The sequence below is a fragment of the Populus trichocarpa genome, chromosome 15 (genome assembly GCF_000002775.5).
Source record: "Populus trichocarpa isolate Nisqually-1 chromosome 15, P.trichocarpa_v4.1, whole genome shotgun sequence".
Classification (NCBI taxonomy): Eukaryota; Viridiplantae; Streptophyta; class Magnoliopsida; order Malpighiales; family Salicaceae; genus Populus; species Populus trichocarpa.
The window spans coordinates 736,755-755,993 of record NC_037299.2 but is presented as its reverse complement, the minus strand read 5'-3'; the positions used below and the strand labels follow the sequence as shown (position 1 = coordinate 755,993).

At 33.3% G+C, this 19,239-nt stretch overlaps 5 protein-coding genes across 10 annotated transcripts in view; 2 read left to right on the top strand and 3 right to left on the bottom strand.

The window, feature by feature from the left end:
• Positions 1 to 19,239, bottom strand: part of LOC7464538 (uncharacterized) — a 92,306-nt gene that overhangs the window by 63,861 nt on the left and 9,206 nt on the right. The gene's annotated exons all lie outside the window — the stretch shown is intronic.
• Positions 762 to 5,193, top strand: LOC7464540 (uncharacterized). Of its 6 annotated transcripts, none has more exons than XM_024586884.2 (5): positions 762 to 1,258; positions 1,864 to 1,999; positions 2,221 to 3,449; positions 3,611 to 4,542; positions 4,764 to 5,193. In XM_024586884.2, exons 3-5 carry the CDS (start codon positions 2,255 to 2,257, stop codon positions 5,118 to 5,120), a joined length of 2,484 nt encoding a protein of 827 aa, XP_024442652.2. In that variant the 5' UTR covers positions 762 to 1,258; positions 1,864 to 1,999; positions 2,221 to 2,254; the 3' UTR covers positions 5,121 to 5,193. The 6 variants fall into 6 exon arrangements, with proteins under 6 accessions (XP_024442652.2, XP_024442647.2, XP_024442646.2 ...); XM_024586879.2 differs by having other exon boundaries at positions 1,526 to 1,999; XM_024586878.2 differs by having other exon boundaries at positions 762 to 1,330; positions 1,526 to 1,999.
• LOC7475181 (uncharacterized protein At4g00950) lies at positions 7,893 to 9,414 on the top strand. The gene is made up of 2 exons (XM_002321956.4): positions 7,893 to 8,766; positions 9,129 to 9,414. The coding sequence occupies exons 1-2, from the start codon at positions 8,203 to 8,205 to the stop codon at positions 9,177 to 9,179; spliced, it is 615 nt and encodes a 204-aa protein (XP_002321992.3). The 5' UTR covers positions 7,893 to 8,202; the 3' UTR covers positions 9,180 to 9,414.
• On the bottom strand, positions 11,807 to 12,851 carry LOC7464539 (protein RKD4). The gene is made up of 3 exons (XM_002321363.3): positions 12,787 to 12,851; positions 12,090 to 12,633; positions 11,807 to 11,968 (listed from the first exon to the last, which is right to left on the bottom strand). Exons 1-3 carry the CDS (start codon positions 12,849 to 12,851, stop codon positions 11,807 to 11,809), a joined length of 771 nt encoding a protein of 256 aa, XP_002321399.3.
• On the bottom strand, positions 15,401 to 18,108 carry LOC7475179 (uncharacterized). The gene is made up of 4 exons (XM_002321362.4): positions 17,938 to 18,108; positions 16,830 to 16,902; positions 16,695 to 16,750; positions 15,401 to 15,744 (listed from the first exon to the last, which is right to left on the bottom strand). Exons 1-4 carry the CDS (start codon positions 17,979 to 17,981, stop codon positions 15,630 to 15,632), a joined length of 288 nt encoding a protein of 95 aa, XP_002321398.3. The 5' UTR covers positions 17,982 to 18,108; the 3' UTR covers positions 15,401 to 15,629.

Here is a 19,239-nt window from a genome sequence, read left to right as displayed (position 1 = left end):
AGAAAAAAGGAGAATATATTTTTACCTTGACTTGAAGCCCCCATAACTCTTACCGGTATAATTCACAGTTGTAAGGCTGTTATTTAAAATATTATTTATTTTAAAATATTTTAAAATAATATTTTTTTTTAAAAAATTATTTTTGATATAAAAAAATTAATTTAAAGTAAAAAAATTAAAATTTTGAAAAATATTTTAAAAAAACAAAAATAATCATACACTTGTCATTGAAATATTGAATGCGGTGATAATCATACACTTTAATATTAGTTTTATTCTCAAACTAGTTTGATTTCTTAATTAATTAAGATTTTCTGTTAGAATAATTTAATTAAAAAAAGTTAAATTTCTTATAAAATGATATCGTTTTTCTAGAGTACTATCAGATGAAAATATATATTTAAAAAATAGATTAAATTAATTAGTATTTAATTAAGAATTTTCTTAAGATTTTAAAAGTAAATTAAGTTAATACAAAAAAAATTATTCGAGAGCAAAAATCGAAACTATGTAGAGGCATTTTTGAAGTCTACCCTTCATCATTTAAGAAAAAAGAAAAAATCATGCTCAGCCTGATGGAGGAAGACGGGATATTATACAAGCACTAGGATTAGTTTAATATATTCTAATAAATCATAAACACAGTATCAATATTTCAATGATAATAAGACAACAGAAACTAGCCAAAATGTTGTCATCTTCGAGGCTGTTATCCTTCTAATGCAGGCAAGTGGTAATTTCCATTGACTATATATCTGCAAGAGAGATAGCTAGAGAGGTTGCTTGATATACAATCAAATTAATGAATCCAACAACATGAAGCCCAGGTTCCAATGGCAGATCTTGGAATGGATTTCTACAGCTTTTGTTGAACAAGTTCATGCTATAAAGGTCTCAACAAGGGAAGCAAATTGAGGAGGCGGCCAATCCTTTTGGCCCCATGAAGACCTGGCTTCTCTTAGGTGGATTGAGCATCATGATGACAGTGAAATACTGAAAGTGATATTTGCAGGAATTGCCCCTCACTGAAAAAAGAAATCTTATTACATGATTCTTTATGTCTCTTTAAATATCTATATCAAGTGGGTTTTTTTAATAAAAATGGTAGGCGGGGTTTTCTTCTTATTCTTCTTCTTACTTTAGGGTAAGTTAGGGATCAAGAGGTTTGACTTTCTGGTTCTAGCTATGAAACTACTTCAAATTCGCAGATGCAAGATAGGAATGGTAAAAAGGACATGACAGTGTGCTCCCTGTCAAGGTATTGAAGCCTTTGTGGTTCATATTTCTCACGTTGAAACCATACAGGATATCATTGACTGATCTGTTAAAGGTTGGTGAGAGTTGTCACCAACTTAGAAAAAATCCCTTTTCACATTGGAGGAATCTTATGATAACTGAAGAAATAGCTTTTTTTTTAACTCTCTTTTGTATTTTTGTAATGTAATGTACTGTACTGTACTACTGTATACTAAACAGGCAAGCCACATGGGATAAATACTGTATTCCAATGACTTTCTTGATGCAGATACGCTTCTTTTTGTCTTCTTCAACTCTTGGATCTTACTATATGGAAATGGTGAAAAGCTACTAGGAGTCTAGGGCTTTTGTTTCCCAAGACGTTTATCACATGATTTGAAGAAGGAAAGAAAGGAAAAAGGGTACTGAAAAGTAGTGGAAGTGGGGGGGGGGGTTCTTGGATGATCAGTTTCTCTCTCAAAACATGGGAAACTTTTTATTGTTTTCTTCTATTCTGTTACAGTATATTCCTTTTTAACTGATTTTGCAGCGTTGTACATGTGTAAGGATACAAATGCTTTTGGCATTCTCTGGCCATTTATTATTCACATCTTAATTGCAGTACAGGTTTTTCTGCAGCTGGGTGTAGGTGGTCCTTGAGGTCTCCATTGGATCATAACGTTGCTGTCTGAGCTTAAATTTCTTTCCCAGAAGTCTTTGGCCTGTGGTTTTGGAGCTGAGGAATCTTTAACCCTTTACAGAAGTAAGTTCATCTGCATGATTTGTTCTTGAATTATGGAATTTCATGTTTCCTTTTGTATCTCTAGAAGTGTGCCACTGTGCATTACTGTTTCTCAATTATTGAGATGCTTTTTGCCTCAATTATTTGTGCTAGGCCACTGAGTATATATGTGTTTTTTATTAGAACTTATCTGGGATTGCTTCTAATTAAACTTGTTTCTTAACTTTTAATTCCCCAATTAGCATTTTGAAAGGAACAGGAGGGGATTTCTCAGAAATGGATGGAAAAGAGGTCTCTGGTTCTTATTTGATAGTCTCAGAAGGGAAGAGTGACAGCTTCTATCCAATGTATTTTGGTGTTTCTTGTGCTCTCTTCGCTCTCAAAGTCTTGACAAAGCCTGTTAAGGAAGACGATAGATGGTCAGAATTGTGCGATAAAATGCTTCGAGGAAGTGCTCATCTCTTGAGATTGCTTGTTTGGAAAATCCAGAGAGAAGGAGCAGATGGTGAACACTGTGAGCTTCTTCATAAGCTTGAGACTGCTGAGAAAGAGATCATGGAGCTGAAGAAAATAAGGTGTGACGATGCAAAAGCGAATGAGAAAGTTGTTAGTATCCCTGCATCGCAAGAGCAGAGCTGGTTGATCGAAAGGAAGGAGCTTCGACAGCACATTGGAGGTCTTATGAGTGAATTGAGGGTTCTTGAGAAGAAGAATGAAGAAGCTATTTCTGAATTGAATGAAAAATTGAACGAGATGAAACTTTTGGTGCAGTCCAAGGATAAGGCAGTGGAGGAAGAGGAGCATAAAAGGAAGGAGTTAGAAGAAAAATTAGCAAAGACTGAAAAAATTGCAGAAGAATTGAGAGAAACGGCTAAGCGTAAGGCTCAAGAGCATTCTACTGATATTTTGAAGCACAAAACTGCCTTCCTTGAGCTGGTATCTAACCAACGGCAGCTTGAAGCTGAGATGGGCAGAGCACTCAGGCAACTTGAGGCTAAAAGGAAAGAGCTTGATGCAGTCTTAGAGCAAAAGGAGGAGTCAATGATGTTGACCCAAAAACTATCCATGGAGGTTGTGAAGGTGAGAAAGGATTTGGAACAGAAAGATAAGATCTTGTCAGCAATTCTGAGGAAATCCAAGCTGGATACAACTGAAAAGAAAATGCTCTTGAAGGAAGTTAAATTATCAAAGTCCAAGAAGAAGAAAGCTGAACTAGAAACAACAGAAAGTTGGAAATCTGTTTCAGAGTCTAAGCATGAGAAGCATTCATTGAGAAGTATGTTTTCTCTCCACACCAATCTGATGAGGTCAGAAGATCCTCCAATTAAAAGAGGGGCATCCCAAGTTGTAAAGGGCGGATCACAGTCAATTGATTATGATCTTGAGTATGAGAATCCTGAGTTTCAAAAGAACTCGGAAGTTTCTTCGCCACTTTCTAACCTCTATTCACCAGAAGGATGTGATGAACTAGGTGAGAAAACATCCTTGATTTAACATGGAACTCTAATATTTTGCTAGCATTGGGTATACATAGCTGAAATACAGTCCTAATGCTCAAGTTATGACATCTTTTTTTTCTCCAGATCTCCTCTTTTCAATGTTTTCAATCCTTTCCTGTTTTTCTCTTGCAAGCAATTGCAGCTGATGGCAAGCGGTTGGAAGGATGGGTTCGCTCGGAAGCAGGAAAGTACGCAGCCACAATTGAGAAGAGGCATCATTTAGAGATAGATGCTTTTGCGGAACAAATGAGACTTAAAGATGAGAAATTAGAAGCTTTTCGCTGGCGAATGCTGAGCATGGAAATAGAATCAAAGCGTCTGCAGTCTCACATTGAAGGGCTGAACCGGGATGTTTCACGGATCAGGCATGAGAACATGAAACTGGAAGCCTTGTTATTGGAGAGGAAAAAAGAATTAACCGACTTGAAAGACCAGCTCAAGGCACAAATAAAACCTCAGTCTTGCCAACAGGCCAACTTAAGCTCATCTCTAGATGATCCAGCATTAGTCCATGATTCCATTTTGTCCAGAGCCAAGAATGTAAAGAAAGAACCAACAGAGAATAATCAAGAGGGAAAGGTACATCTGACGGAAACATCTCAAGAGAAGAATACTGAAAAAGAAGAAGAAGAAGAAGATGAGGAAGCCCTTCATAACCAGTCCAGAAATGTCAGTAAAATTGTCCAATCTCCAGAAAACGAGTTTGAGGAAGAGAAGGATGTCTCCAACCAAGGCTGCACTCAAGAGGCAAGTGCGAGTCCAGTGGTGGTTGATACTGTAGAAAAGATAGCATTGACTAGCCAGTCATTGATGAAGACAAATAATTCAACATGGGGGATGGACCTCCATGCTCTTGGAGTTTCTTATAAGATCAAGAGGCTGAAGCAGCAACTTCTAATGCTAGAGAGATTGACAGGAAAGCAAGACAGTGGTGAACATTTAGGTAACAGTGATGAGGCAAAAAATGGGATAAAGGCCTTCCAAGCATTGGTGTCTTTGCTTAATAAACAAGTCAACAAGTACCAGTCGCTCCAAGAGAAGACCGATGAACTCTGCAAACGGATGGTAAGCCCTACACAACTTTGGTGCATTTCAAGAGTTACTGCATATTTTGGCTAAACTTCCTTTCAATGAGAGGCATAGCTTCCTGCCCCACCATGTGTCCATCCCCCCGCCCCCGCCCCACAAACCATGTTGCCAGCCCCTCCAGCCCATCTTTTATCATCAGAAATTTTGCTGAATTGCTGATCTGCTTTTATTTTCATTTCTCTCACTTGTAATTACAGCATGATAATGATGTAGACGTGAGTCGCAGAGATTCCAGCACTAGCACTGCTAGGAAAAAGGGAGAAACTAAAACATTAGAGCAGTTCCTAGAGGAAACATTTCAGGTTCAGAGATACATGGTTGCAACAGGACAGAAACTGATGGAAGTTCAGTCCAGGATTGCATCTGATTTCGTCAAGGTCCCCGAAGAGCTTGAAAAATCTGCCGGCAGCTTTGACATGAAGCGTTTCGCTGACAGCATTAAAACTCTTTTCCAAGAAGTTCAAAGAGGACTTGAAGTTCGGATTGCTCGAATTATTGGTGATCTTGGGGGCACTCTAGCTTGTGAGGGAATGATTCGTATGAGAGGGTTGTGATAGCAACTATAAATGTTATATATATATATATATTAGTTATATACGAGTTTTCCTCGCACCATAATTTTTTAAATCCGGTCCAGTAATATAATTTAGCTTAAAATTCAGGTTATGGAGTTTTAATCAGATTACTACATCATCTTAAATAGATTTTTAACTTTTTTTATAAAATAAAACAATATTGTTTTTATTAAAAAAAATTAATTAATAAATTATAATTGAATTTTTAACTAGGTCAACCTGAATTTTCAATTTAATTATTAAATTTTTATTTTTTTAAACTCGCCTCGATTTAAATTTTAAATCAGATAAATTTTAAGGACCCTCGGATTTTAAAACCATGCTCCACACCCTTCTCTTTCTTCATTTAGAGAACGTTTAGAAACCACATTATAAAAATAAAAAATAGCATGGCTAATTAAATAATTTTTATTTTTACACCAGCTTTTATATATAATTATGTTTTAAATTTTAATTAGTAGAAGTTAAAATAACATTATTTTTATTCATAAAGATCTGTTATTTATTTATTTATTTATTTTGCATGTAAAATTTTATAATTTTAAGTAAATACAACATATTTAAAAAATCGAGATCCTTGGGCTAACACCAGATTGTCCTCCTCCATAGGCTCCGAAATCTCCTGGAAGATCTTGTCCCCATTAATTACCATCACTGATATTCTGTCGACCTGGTTTCCTTTCTTCTGGTGAAATAATCCTCTTCTTTTGTAAATTTCGCTATGAAAAATTCATCGCCCAGATATGTAACAGTGATACTACCAGATAGGTTCTATCTATGACACAATCATGGTTACCCGATCAACTAATCCAGGATTGATTCGGAAAAAAACTTGGATTGTTGGTTCATTGGGTCAACCTCGATAAACTTTTTTATATATTTCTTAAATCATAATTTATATATTGAAAAATAGTTGTTAATTGATCAGATTTTAGATTTGCTCTCTAAAGATCACCAGTTCGAGTCTCACAAATACCAGGACAACTGGAGATTTATACGACCGTTAACTTCAAGGCTCGTAAGATTAATTAAGATACACGCAAGTTAGCCCTGATATCAAATAATACCAAAATACTCTAGTGATGCCAAAAAAAAAATAGGAGTTGTTAGGCTTCCTTTTGAAAAATTCTAAAAACCATGCGAGACCATTCAAACAGCAAGCTATCTAGTGATTTAGAAACGCATCAAAAGAAGATGCCCCACCATGTCATAAACTTAGTTTATAATCAAGGTGCGCATAAGTTGACTCAAATATCTAAATGATGCCAAAATACTCCAAGTGATGCCAAAAAAATAGGAGTTCTTGTTATGCTTTCTTTTGAAAAATTCTAAAAACCATGCGAGACCATTCAAACAGCAAGCTATCTAGTGATTTAGAAATGCATCAAAAGAAGATGCCCCACCATGTTATAAACTTAGTTCATAATCAAGATGCGTGTAAGTTGATTTGAATATCTAAGTAATGCCAAAAAAAAAAAGAGTACTTGTCATACTTTCTTTTGAAAATTTATAAAAACCATGAGATATCATTTAAATAGTAAGCTATCTAGTGATTTAGAAAGGCACCAAAAGATGATGCCCCACCATGTCATATACTTAGTCCATAGTCTCCATGAAAATGAGCAATGAATCAGTAGATGCTCTGTTGTTTCCATTTCATAACTTGTACAAGTGAAACATACACTTCTCGCTCGCCTGTAATCAAGAAAAAAAAAATGAAACAAAGTTACAGAAAGGCATCTTTCCATGTTAGGCTGAATGAACTTCATTAAAAACTGAGTCCATATCTCCATGAAAACGAGCAATGACTCAGCAGATGCATGCTCTGTTGTTTCTATATCAATTGCAGAGCATATAATATATAGTGCTGAAAGCTCTATTGGGAGCAGACCCTTTTGACTTGGAAGAAATTCTAATATATATAGAGATTATGCCTTGAACCGCCAACCAAATAAAATTTTGTATTTTTAATTAAGTTGTAGATATCCAGACGAAAGAAGAACAGACGTCACCATTGAATTCAATTTTGTCAATAAAAAAAAAAACATTTCTTAAATCATATTATTATTCCTTAAACCTTGTGATGTTTGAAACCCAAAACCCTAAAAAATAAAATAAAAATAAAATATTCATCATTGTTATAATCTAAAAGTATGGTTGTGGTTGCTTTTCAAAATAATTTTTACTTGGAAATGCATTAAAATAATATTTTTTTTATTTTAAAAAAATTATTTTTGATATTTGCACAACAAAATGACTTGAAAACACCAAAAAAATATTAATTTGAAGCAAATAAAAAAATAAAAAAATTTAATTCTTTTTACAAGTGCTTTTAAAATGTAAAACAAGCAGGTACCAATTAATTAAATAAAAAATTTTAATAAGCAGTAGGTTTTAGTTAGTTACTGTTTGATATTGTATTTTAACATATTTTTTGAAAATATTAAATTAATATTTTTTATGTTTTTTTTAATAATTTTAATGTGTTATATTAAAAATAAAATAAAAATATGAAAAATACATAATTCTAATATGTTTTTAATTGAGAAGTTAAAAGTAAGGTTTTATCTTTATGTGAAGAGCCCAGAGGGCATGGTAGCTACATGACCACATTGTAACCGTCCACACCACACTTTATTTCACCATATTAAATACAAATTTGTATGATGACTTTTCAGAAGGAAACAAAATTGACAAATGACCGTTAATGGTCGTTACAATGATCCAATTAAAACCCTAGATTTCTATAGCAGCTGGGACCCACAGCCTTGCCCACCAATGTGAGAAAAATTAAACTAGCCATTATCTCGTGAAGTAATAGAAGCGCCAGCAGCAGCAGGAGCGTTTGATAGCTGTGACTCTCACCATTCACATTATTCAGTCATTCACCACCACCACCAACCACACCACCAGCTCCCCCGTATATCTTGCTTTTGCCGAACCCCAAAAAAACAAAAAACCCATTTTTCCAGCTATAAAATTATGATCTGGGCTGGTCTTATTTCCTAGAGAAATTTACTTTGCGTCCATACATATTTACATAAAGAAACAGCTGGTACTGATGATGGGGTCTGGTGATGATCAGCTAGGTTATGATCCGAGTCCTACACCAAAACTCTCCTTGTTTTCACTTTCAAGCAAGCTACATGAGTCGCCTGCAGGGATGTTAACCCCGCCAATCCATACATTAGCCTCAGTTCCATTCAAGTGGGAGGAAGCACCAGGCAAGCCTAGACCTTCTTGCGCCACTCAATCCAAGCCCAAGTTTGCTAGGTGCTTGGAACTGCCACCAAGGTTGTTAAACGAGGCCAAGGTTAGCAACATGCCTTCTCCAACAACTGTCTTCGATGGACCTTACGTGCCTCGTTCCTTATCTCTTGGAAAGGGACGTTCATTGAGCAACTTAGAGAATTTGGGCTGCGGGGAGGTGAATAGCAAAGAGAGGGTTACATTTGGGTCTGGTAGGTGGGGATTCTTCAGGAAAAATAATAAAGAAGTTGCTGCTCCTAGCCATGGAGATATTGGTGTTAATCATGGAGGACGTGAAGCAGTTAGAGTGAAGATCACAAGAATTAGAAGAAGATCAAGTTTCTTGGGGCTTTCTCACACAAGATCACATTTTTGGGTAAGTATATACCCAACCAAAATATGATTTTGTCCTTTTTCGGACACTAACTGGATATTGTTGCTAAATATGGTCACACATACACATGGATATATATATACACACACACATATCATAGAAAAGCCAAATCCCTTCCTGCAGGATGTGTAATATGTGCAGAAGTAATATAACTTTTGTTAGAATTCACATCACTCTTTAGATTTTCTGAATTTTCATGTTTTTGCTTTATCCTTGTTTTTGGGAATTGGAGGAGTAGCTAGCTAGGATTTTCCTGGCAAAGCCATGGAGCGCTTGCTTTCTGATGCTATATGCTTATTATATAATTCTCTGCGCAATATCATTTATATTGTACGTAAATGCAGACAGACATCTGTGAAAGCTTCAAGCATGCGGTCCCATGGACACGAAGGTAGAGCAAGAAGATAGAAACTGAGAAAAGAAGAAGAGCAAGCCTAGTCAGTACCAAAGTTCAATTTCTCCTTGATGAATTATTAATTGTGCAGTCAAGTCACTACCTATATATTTCCATGTGGTGCTGTTCGTAGTTCTAATTTTCTTCCTCGACCATTGAATTTGTGTATAGATAGAGATCAAAATCAATAATGTAACGCTTGCTAATATCATTTGATTATGACTTTTGTTTCCTCACATTAAGTTGATTATTACGTACACAACAAATGTGACCGTCCTTTGATTTGTCTTCAGCCCACTTGGCCACTCTTCTATCACGAATTAAATTGGAGGGTCACGCGAGGAAATTTTTTTTTTGTTTGGTGGAAGAATGTTTTAAAAAATTGATTTTTAATGTTAAAAAATAAAAAAAAAATATTTTAATATATTTTTAATTAAAAAATACTATAACCTAAAACAATTGAGTTTACTGGGCGGACAAACAACACATCACTTTTATTTATTTATAAAAATAGAAAGTCTAACCCTTAAAAAAAAAAAAAAACAAACAATGTCCAATCAACAAGACAGGCTAGGAAGCCCTAAACGATTGGCCTTATTTTTAAAGGTCAAAGTTAGACCTGTGCGGCTCACTCTTTTTTTTCTTCAATATTACTCCCTCTAATTTATCTTTCAACCTTTTTTAAAATTTTATTATAATATAATTAAATAAAATATAGTTTTAAAAAAATAAAGTTATTAAATCCGGTAAAGTCTATGACCCAGGTCATGGATTGAGCTACAAAACCTAAGTTAATCAAATATTTTGTTGTCTTGATATTTTTAAAACAAAATGTCGTCTTTATTTTTTTAAAAGCATTAAGTTTAGTTTGGATCGGTCTTCATAATATATTTTAATTTTATTTTTATAGGACTAATTTGTTTAAATTTATTTTTTATATGATTATCACGGTTACATGATCCGAATCAACAAGGTCGTTAAAGACATTATTACCAAACATCCATGCCAATGCTTGTGCTTCTTCTTCCTTTTCCTTTAATTTTTCTTGCATAAACAAAATATGGTCCAACAAGTTATATCTAAAGAAAAAAAAAAATTGAAGCAAACAAGATGTTTACTATGATTTATTTAATGATACACAAGAAAATAGATATAAAAAAAATCAAATCTAGAGGCTAGATGTAGGGTCATTGAAAGAAAAAACATTGACAAAATAGACTGAAATAACATGTTGAAAATAGAAGCGGTAGCTAGCCCCAGTATTCAGCATGCTAATATTGTTGACCCTAGCTCATTTAATAATGGGACATGGCAATTTTGGTCAGTCAATAGACCGGGCTAGCTAGCAATTTTATTTATTTATTTATTTATTTTTACCATAAGAGACTATAATTATATTTTAAGTTCGAGTTAAATTACTATATTACAGCACTCTATTAATTAAATTCTACTATTAATCATATGCAGGGGCAGACCGATGAGGACAGTACTATGGAAATAATTGTATTGGGATCGATGTATTTGAATATAAGAGAAGCTAAATTGATTAAATAAGTGGTTTTTATTATTATTAAAATAAGTAATTAAGCCTTGAACTTAAAGGGTTTATTTAAAATTTAGAGGTAATATAGAAAACTTCACCCAGAGTTTGGTGATATGTCACTTTCACAGTACCTTGATTCAAGTGCACATGAAAAACTATATACTGTAAAATCTTGACTAATTTTTCATTTCAAAGAAACTTAGCTTTTCCTTTAAACTAACTCCATTTAATTATAATGTTGAATTCGGGTTTAATTAATGTATAAATTGAATTCACAAAAAATAATAGAATTCAATTCATTTTATTATTTCTTGTATTTCTCTCATTATCTACACAAAAGATGCTAGATAAATATTTTAAAAAAAAAACTTGATGCGGGGCAATAAATAATAAGAATTAAAGCAATAAAAAAAAGCTTTAGAGAAAAAAAAAAGCTAAAGAAAAGAAAAAATGAGATTGGAGATATGTAAAGTCTGTAATATTTTTATTAATTATCAAAACCATCTAACATTTAGAAAAGTAGGATATAAATACTAAAACCCTAACTAGAACAAACGTTTAGGTTTATGGCCCATTAAAAAAAATACCAAATAATAATTAAATCAAAACCAAAGTAATAAATTTTAACTAAAAGTTCATATAAATTAAACCTAAAAACATAAGCTAAAGATTAATTTCTCAATGGTTTGAACTATCCTTCATCATCTATGATTATATGCATGCGTAAACAATATTATTTTCAGTTCGGTATCCCATCAAAACTCATTTTAACATTAATTTTTTCTATTTAGTACTATAATAACAGGAGTGGGTGGCCGATTTACGTCAATTTTTGACATTCAAGGTTGTTTGAACTTTGAAGCATGAGATTTTATGAATTCGGACTAGAGTATTTCAAACAAAGAGTGTGATTGCATTAAAACAGAACATTTGTGCAACAAAAGAACTTTATCAGTGCCATTTCACTTTTCTCAAAGGCAAAATAAACACAAAGAAGACCGCAGTTCAAAGGCCACAGTAAAAGTGCCAACGAAGACTAAAGCTAGCTCTTGATTCCAGAATTAGAAATTAGCCCTAAAACAAAGTCAATGATATGCTGCCGAGAGCCTTCTCCTCTTGTAATTGGCCTTGAAACAAGCCTGCCTCAGCTTCTTTGTTCTTTCGGTCAGCTCTAAGTCCGGCAGTTTTTCAATAAGCCTTTTGTGCTCCTCCAGCATGATTGCGTCGTATTCACTCAGCCCCATTTCCTTCATCACACCAAACAAGCCCATATTGAATCCTCTAAGAGAAAAACTTTGAAAATGATACAAAATTTAATGAAGATTAATTAGAGGAAGCGCCTGTGTGCAAGATTAACCATGCACGTACCTTGACATTGTTGATAAGAGAATTCAAGCTCTTGATCTTCCTATGAGGCCACCTCATGATCTTAAGTTCTCTGCATCTTTTTTTCAGCACAGTTAGCCCCACTTTCATTTCTCTAGCCGCTTGAGTGATTGGCATGTTAAAATGCTTTTGGATTTCTTCCAACCCCAAAGCAACCGACCTCTTCCTCCCGCTCATCTTCCTACTTTCTTCTTCTTCTTCTTCCTCCTCCTTCACGCTTGAAGAACTAGCACAAACGCTTTGGACCAATAACATGGAGAATCCTTTCAGGTGATGATCACCTTTGATGACATTGTTGTCAAGATTTTGCCCAAATGAAGCATGGATGCCAGGGTTTAGCACTGGCTTTGTGTCGATATAGGCATTCTCTTGATTATACCAAGACTCAAGATTACTTTCAGAAAAAATATTATCACTACTGATATCTTCAAGGTGTTTGAACTGATTGATGTTCTCGTCACGGGGCACCAAGGGTAGCAAAATCGACGGATCAAAAAGGCTTTCGAAGGGGGGAAGTTCTGAAATTCTGTGAACAGATAAACAAAATACAACAAGAATAATTAAAGATCATGAGAAGTGATAAGAGAAGAACCTGAGATTTTAAACAAGAAGGCAGCATAAATTAAATTATATATATAGTGAAGTACATTTTCGACAAAAAAAGGGGAAAGAATCTTACTTTTGGAAGGTGTCTTGATCATCAACACCAAGATCCCAGACATCAAAGTCAGGTGGATTCTCCATTGTTAATGGAACAAGGAGTGTTGTTGCCTTGTTGAATTTATTGAGAAAAGGAATAATGGGGAAGGGGTTAATGCATGGGAGAACAGTTCAAGGAGAGGGTTATAAATTATGGTGGAGATAAGAGAAGGAATTATAATTAATTGAAATAATTAATTAAGTGCACCACGTCCATGAGAGTTACAAATCCAGTAGAATGTAGTTAATTATCACATTTACTGATGAACAATTACCAATAATCACTATTGGGGGCTGCATGTTCTATCTCTATTTAATGACTTTCTTAAGAATCATTTAATATATTACGTGCCATGGCTATCATGCCCCAGGTACATTCTCATTCATTCATCCATGCATGCACAATAGCAGCCAAAAATATGTATTTCTTGTAATATTAGCCCCATGATAATTTATTAATTTCATCAAATCTGATGTTTATATCGCAGTTATTAAACATGATTCGACTTGACAGGTTGATCTTGAACTTGACCGACTTATCTCTAGTTTGGATCAAATATAAAAAAATCAACTAAAATTGACATGATCGATCTGGTATGTCAACCCACAACCCAATTAAAATTTAATTTGAGTTTTTTTTTAATAACATTATTTTAACTTTTTAAAAATAATAATTAAAACAACATACCAAAGTCAGCATGCCTACTCCAAGTTTATTAATTATGGTTTAATTAGATGAATTGTTCATGATTGTAATCTTTTGAATGATGGGTATATATAGAAAAAAAATTAGAAAAATTTGTATTGCAACTGTAATTTTGATAGGATTGTGTTAACAAAGATTAACCCACTTGATCTACCATTCAAGTCGAGTTTTTAATTAGATATTGGATTAAATTGAGTTTATTATCTATGGTTTAAATATATGAATTGTTAATGATTGTAATTCTATTGATAATGATTACAGAAAAATAATTAGTATCACTAAAAAAAAAAAGATTTGATATTGAAAATTCGGCATGTAAGATTTATTTTTCTTCTTTTTTAACATCCTCAAGGTAAGATTCTGCATGGCATGGATAAAAAAACCAGTAGATGATAATGATAGCATAGGGAATTAATTAATGAAAGTAAGTTACATGGAGATTAACGAGATTGAAGGATCATAAATTCACTGTTAAGATTTTCATCATTATCATCTTATCTTTGATTCTTCTGGGATTTGGTGATTATTGATTGCTAATTATGGTCTCAGCCGTCACTGCCAGTAATGGCCCAAGCCGTTACTTTCTTCTATATCTATCTCTTTGGGCTTTCTTAAGCCACCTTTGTCAGAATGGAGTGCATGTAGAGGGCTGGCTGAACCCAGGAGACCTTACAGCTAGCCACACCTGGGCTTGCCCCAGCTAGGGTTTCTTGATTTTGTCTTCTTTTACGAAGAAAAATCATTAGGTTTTGCCCACATGAGACTTGGCTAGAATGGGCAGTCATTTCACCTTCTTTTTGGGTCGCCAAATTGCTATGAATCACGGCAGAGATTTGCATGCTAATAATACACAGATCCCAATGATGGGTGGTAAGTGGAAACCCTATCTAAAAAGGGATTAAGGGCTAGGATCTGCCATGTCAAGATCCGTCGTACCTTCCATGAAGTTTAGATCAATGCCCTACACTTCATTAGCATAATGAGATAGCATAGCCTTGAGCCCTTGACTGCTTTGGGTTCATAAAGTGAATGACCAAACTGCAATGAGTGGCATTAAGGTCACGTTCGTGTGGATAAGACAGCAGAAACCCCACTCTTCTGTCAATAAAGTGGAACTCATGCTCTCCATTTTGTCTGGATGGCTAATCATATCAAGTTGATCCATTTGATTTTATACAGTCTCATTGAAAATTTGTAAGAATCTGCAATGGAGTTTCAAAAATTATATTTATAATCATTTGATATTATTGCATAATACTCTAAATTTTGGCTTTGTTTGCTAGTATAATACGGTACAATTGAAACTATATTTTACTCCAATCATAGTTTTAAAAATATATGATTAATCAAGACACACTATAGATTACATGAATTTCATTATAAGTATAATGAAATATGATTAAAAACTATGTTTTGCTTTGATCACGATTTATAAATTTAAAAATATTTAGTTAATCAAGACACACCGTAATTTGCATGAATTCTATTGAAAACTCTTAAAACATGGATTAAAAAAAGGCTATAATTTTTTGTTTTTTCAAACCGTAAAAACTACCACAACATCAAACACCTATTTTATTGACAATCAAGATAATATGTCTTGTAGATGGCATAGAAATAACAATGTTTCGAGATTAGGCAAATTATTTTTTTGCAGAATCAACCATCCTCCTTAAGCTTCTCAGGTTCTGGCTTTGTGTTGGCATGGGAGCCTGGCCATGTCTTTTTGGACAAAAATGAAAATTTCTCACGGTTTAGGCATGGCCAGGAATGGTTAAAATTGGAATGCTTCTATCCTGTTGTATGAATCGTATAATGATGCCTAAACACATTGGTACAGAAAACATTGATGATTGCTAGGTGGGTGGCCAGTAAGGGAAGAGGAACATTGTTTAAAGAAGGAAGTTTGGAGCCCGTTATTGTTTGTCTCCAACAAGCACTTTGATTCAATTGCTTTAAATTCTTCTTTTGCACCATGCCTCGTGCATATTAAGGCAAAAGCAAAATAATATCTGCCATGCTCAAATAACAGCTCAAAACCAAGGATTTTCAAGATCCTGCATATGGATTAAGTTTACAAGAACATTCTACAAATGTTTGTGAATACTAATCTCATTTCACGATGCCATTCCCTTTCCAAATTCCTCAATTGTTTTTGTTGAGAGTGTAAGGACGTCGACAAATGCAGAAAATGATGCTCGGAGAAATCGCGCCTCAACTGCTTCAAAGTGCCTATTATCACAAGAAAAAACAAATGGTTATAAGGTAAAGGGCTATCAAACTACAAGGTACTAGGCAATTTCATACAAGAGAAAGGCATACAGTACATCAATACCTCAGAGACACCAAGTAAACAACAAAAGGTATGAAAAGAAAAGGATAGCTAATTTAAGGAAATGTTTGATGAAAGAATTATGGTGTAGTTTTATTGCTTCAAAAAATATACATAGTGAAGAGGATATTGTTGTATTGCTACAGCTATTATGGACCAGCTGCAACGAAAAAAGTGGTGGGGTTAGCTTGGCAGCAAGGTATAGAGCATCCAAAAATATATAGCAGATTGGTTCATGAGGACAGTTCATTTGTCTCCATGATTCAAGCAAATGAAATTCGTTTTTTACCAAGGTTACTTGATGTTTAATTGCATCTTCAAAGCAACAAACTGGGCAATTGCCTGCTTCATCAACAGTTGCCAAGGAAGAGGCAGTGAAATACATAATACATAACTGCTATAATATGTGTGCGCAACGCAGAATCACATGAATGTTATGCCTAAAGAGCTGAGTGAAGTAGTTAAATCTGATAAATTCCACTTCAAAGAGATATTGGATTGCCAACATGAAGCAATTTTACTCCAAAGTGCGATCTTGATTAGGAAAAAAAAACTTAATTATCAATTGGCTGTATACAGTGAAATTCCCTTCTCTCTCTCTCTTTTGTGTTTTTTTTATTGGTAAGGAAACAAGTTTCGGAAACTCCAAGTTCATATAAGAAAAAAATGAATAAACCTTAATTATCTTGCACATAATTAAAAGCAAAGGTTAAAATCAGCAAACGCCCAAAGTATCACAAAATTCTGAAAACATTTCATCCTTGCCATCCTAGCAAATCCATTACATTCAAACAATAATCAGAAAGCAAATAAGGATACACGCCAACCATCATCATGGAAACAAACTTACACCGACAACTTCCCATCAGAGACTGACATCAGCCTCTTCACTTTATCAGGCTGCAACTGCAATGGGAAAAGAGCAAAATAAGGATCTAACTAAACAAACAATCAATGCAGAGATGAAAGAATGCAACTGCTTCACCTCCTTATCGACAGCTAATGCTGCATAGATTATAGAAGCATTCTCCTCGGACCCAAAATCTACTTCGAAGTCACTGCAGAAGACAATTTATTCTAGAACATCAAACAGTATCTTATAAAGAAATTTTCAAATGTAAATGAACCACTTATGACTGCTGGTGCCACTTGAATAGAATAATTTAGTACGGAACGATAACAAAACAGTTTACACGTGAATTCATCATATTTCCTTGGAGATTCTTTCCTATATGAATTCATTCATCAAAATTATAACCATTACCTGATATTCTCAGTATCCTAGTATTGTTTGCTCACATTCTTCAAACATGTTTAAGTCATTTGTTCTTAAATATCAAAGATTTACAAACCACAATATAGATTTTGGAAATTTTGCAGAATTATGAAAATGCGATAGCGCATTAGCCATGTGCTATTGAAACTTAAATAACTTATCAATCATTGTCGAAATGCTGCATTTTTTTGCTCCTGATTTCTACAAAATTGTTATCATAATGGAATCCACACGCTTCAAAATTAGAGAAACACATTGACGGGAAAAAAAACTTTATTTGCTTCCACATTCTTCCTTCGATTTCAAAACAAGTTTCCCTCCATGTAGCTAAATATATGAAACCAAAATTACTTCAAGCAACAGAAAATTGACCTACTTTCAGCACCAATGGTAAAACTCAAAACTGATAAAATCACAAGTTTTTCAGCAGTTTTGATGGCAGTTCTGCTCTATAAATGAATTTTGAAAAAAACCCACAAACAAGAAAGAATCACTTCACAGACCATGTCATTCAACACTACTCATATACAAAATACAACACCAAAGATTCAGACTTTATTTACTTTACACAATTAACATGAAATATGAAGAAAAAAAACCCTAATCAATTCTCAAGTCAATGAATGCAAAAGTAACAAAAAATTAATGAAAAGCATGACTATACACAACATATTGCAAGTATAAGTATGACTTAGATGTATTGAGATAGAGAAACAAAAAAGAATTCCAAGGAACTATAAACACAGAACAAGAATTTAGTGAGACTCAAAAGGTTATGGCAACTAAAGAGAAAGAGAAAAGAGAGAAAAAAAAATACCAGCTGAAATCCCATTGGGTATCCAAAGCAGCAGCAGCAGCCATTACTTCTTTTTGCAATCACTCTCTCTTCAACACCCCCGTCTTTCCACAACGGGAAGAAACTATCTAGCGTTTCGTATCGTTGTGTAGAGTTAGTCAACGTTGTCGTTTTATGTCCTCACAAAAAGAGGGGGAGACTGTAAGACTTTGGAACTCGTACCATGTAATTTTCTTTTCTTTTCTTTTACATTTTAGTTTTATGATAAAATATTATCGAATGATTTAAGATTAAATCATTTTTTAAGATAAATATTAATATAATACTTGTAATAATTTTTTTCTCCAGGAGAACGATATGAAAACATATTTAAAATTTAGAATTAAATTGATTTTTTAAAAAATATTTTTTTTAGGAGGGGAGCATCACCTCTCAAACTTAATTAGGCACTATCTTATACAAATCATGTAATTAAAATTATTGGGTATATTTAAAATATATATATATATATATATATGATAAAGATATTTTTGGATTTACTTATACATCATTATACATCAACCAAGATTAAATTCCTCTCTAAATGATCTTAATATTACATCTCTCCTATCAACTCTTGTGATTAAATTTTTTTAATAATATTTCCATAGATATTAACTTCAAGATTTGAACTTAAAAGGTCCAAAAATGGAACAAACCTCATTGACCATCAACTCAATCACTTGAGGTTGATTGTTGAGTGTAATTAAAATTATTGGGTAAAAGGGTTTTAATGTGTTTAGGGTGCATTTGGTATTGCTACTAAATTACTGTTCCATGAAAATTTAAAAATTTTATTTGATTTAAATTAAATTAATTTTTATGTTTTTATATCATGCTGATGTCAAAAATAAATAAAATAAAAAATATTATTGTAATATATTTCAAAATAAAAAACATTTTAAATTGTAACTACAACTACACTTCTAAAGATAGAATTAAAAGAAATAAATAATCATTGCCAACAACATCATAGTGTAAGGATGACAACAAATTATTAATAATAAATAATAAATTAAATAAAAAATATTATGATATATTTTAAAATAAAAAATATTTTATATGTAATTATGACCACATTTTTAAACATGTTATTAGACTATGGATGACACAAATTATTAATAATAAATTAAACAAAATGATTAAGACGTTTTACTATTTGTGGCCTATTATCACTTAGAAGCAATTCATTTATTCTGTTATTTTTTTAAAAAAATATTGGTTTTAAGGGGTTTTGTTTTTGTTGGATGATATTTTTGAAGTTTTATTTTGGTTGTTGGGGGT

Coding starts and splice junctions, on each gene's coding strand:
- LOC7464540 (XM_024586884.2), top strand. CDS start 2,255: ATGGATGGAAAAGAGGTCTCTGGTTCTTATTTGATAGTCTCAGAAGGG. Junction 3,450..3,610: donor AGAAGGATGTGATGAACTAG/GTGAGAAAACAT, acceptor TTCTCTTGCAAG/CAATTGCAGCTGATGGCAAG. Junction 4,543..4,763: donor ATGAACTCTGCAAACGGATG/GTAAGCCCTACA, acceptor TTGTAATTACAG/CATGATAATGATGTAGACGT.
- LOC7475181 (XM_002321956.4), top strand. CDS start 8,203: ATGATGGGGTCTGGTGATGATCAGCTAGGTTATGATCCGAGTCCTACA. Junction 8,767..9,128: donor ACACAAGATCACATTTTTGG/GTAAGTATATAC, acceptor ACGTAAATGCAG/ACAGACATCTGTGAAAGCTT.
- LOC7464539 (XM_002321363.3), bottom strand. CDS start 12,851: ATGGAGAATCCACCTGACTTTGATGTCTGGGATCTTGGTGTTGATGAT. Junction 12,634..12,786: donor GATCAAGACACCTTCCAAAA/GTAAGATTCTTT, acceptor ATCTGTTCACAG/AATTTCAGAACTTCCCCCCT. Junction 11,969..12,089: donor CTCTTATCAACAATGTCAAG/GTACGTGCATGG, acceptor GGTGTGATGAAG/GAAATGGGGCTGAGTGAATA.
- LOC7475179 (XM_002321362.4), bottom strand. CDS start 17,981: ATGGCTGCTGCTGCTGCTTTGGATACCCAATGGGATTTCAGCTG. Junction 16,903..17,937: donor ACCCAATGGGATTTCAGCTG/GTATTTTTTTTT, acceptor TGTCTTCTGCAG/TGACTTCGAAGTAGATTTTG. Junction 16,751..16,829: donor CATTAGCTGTCGATAAGGAG/GTGAAGCAGTTG, acceptor TTCCCATTGCAG/TTGCAGCCTGATAAAGTGAA.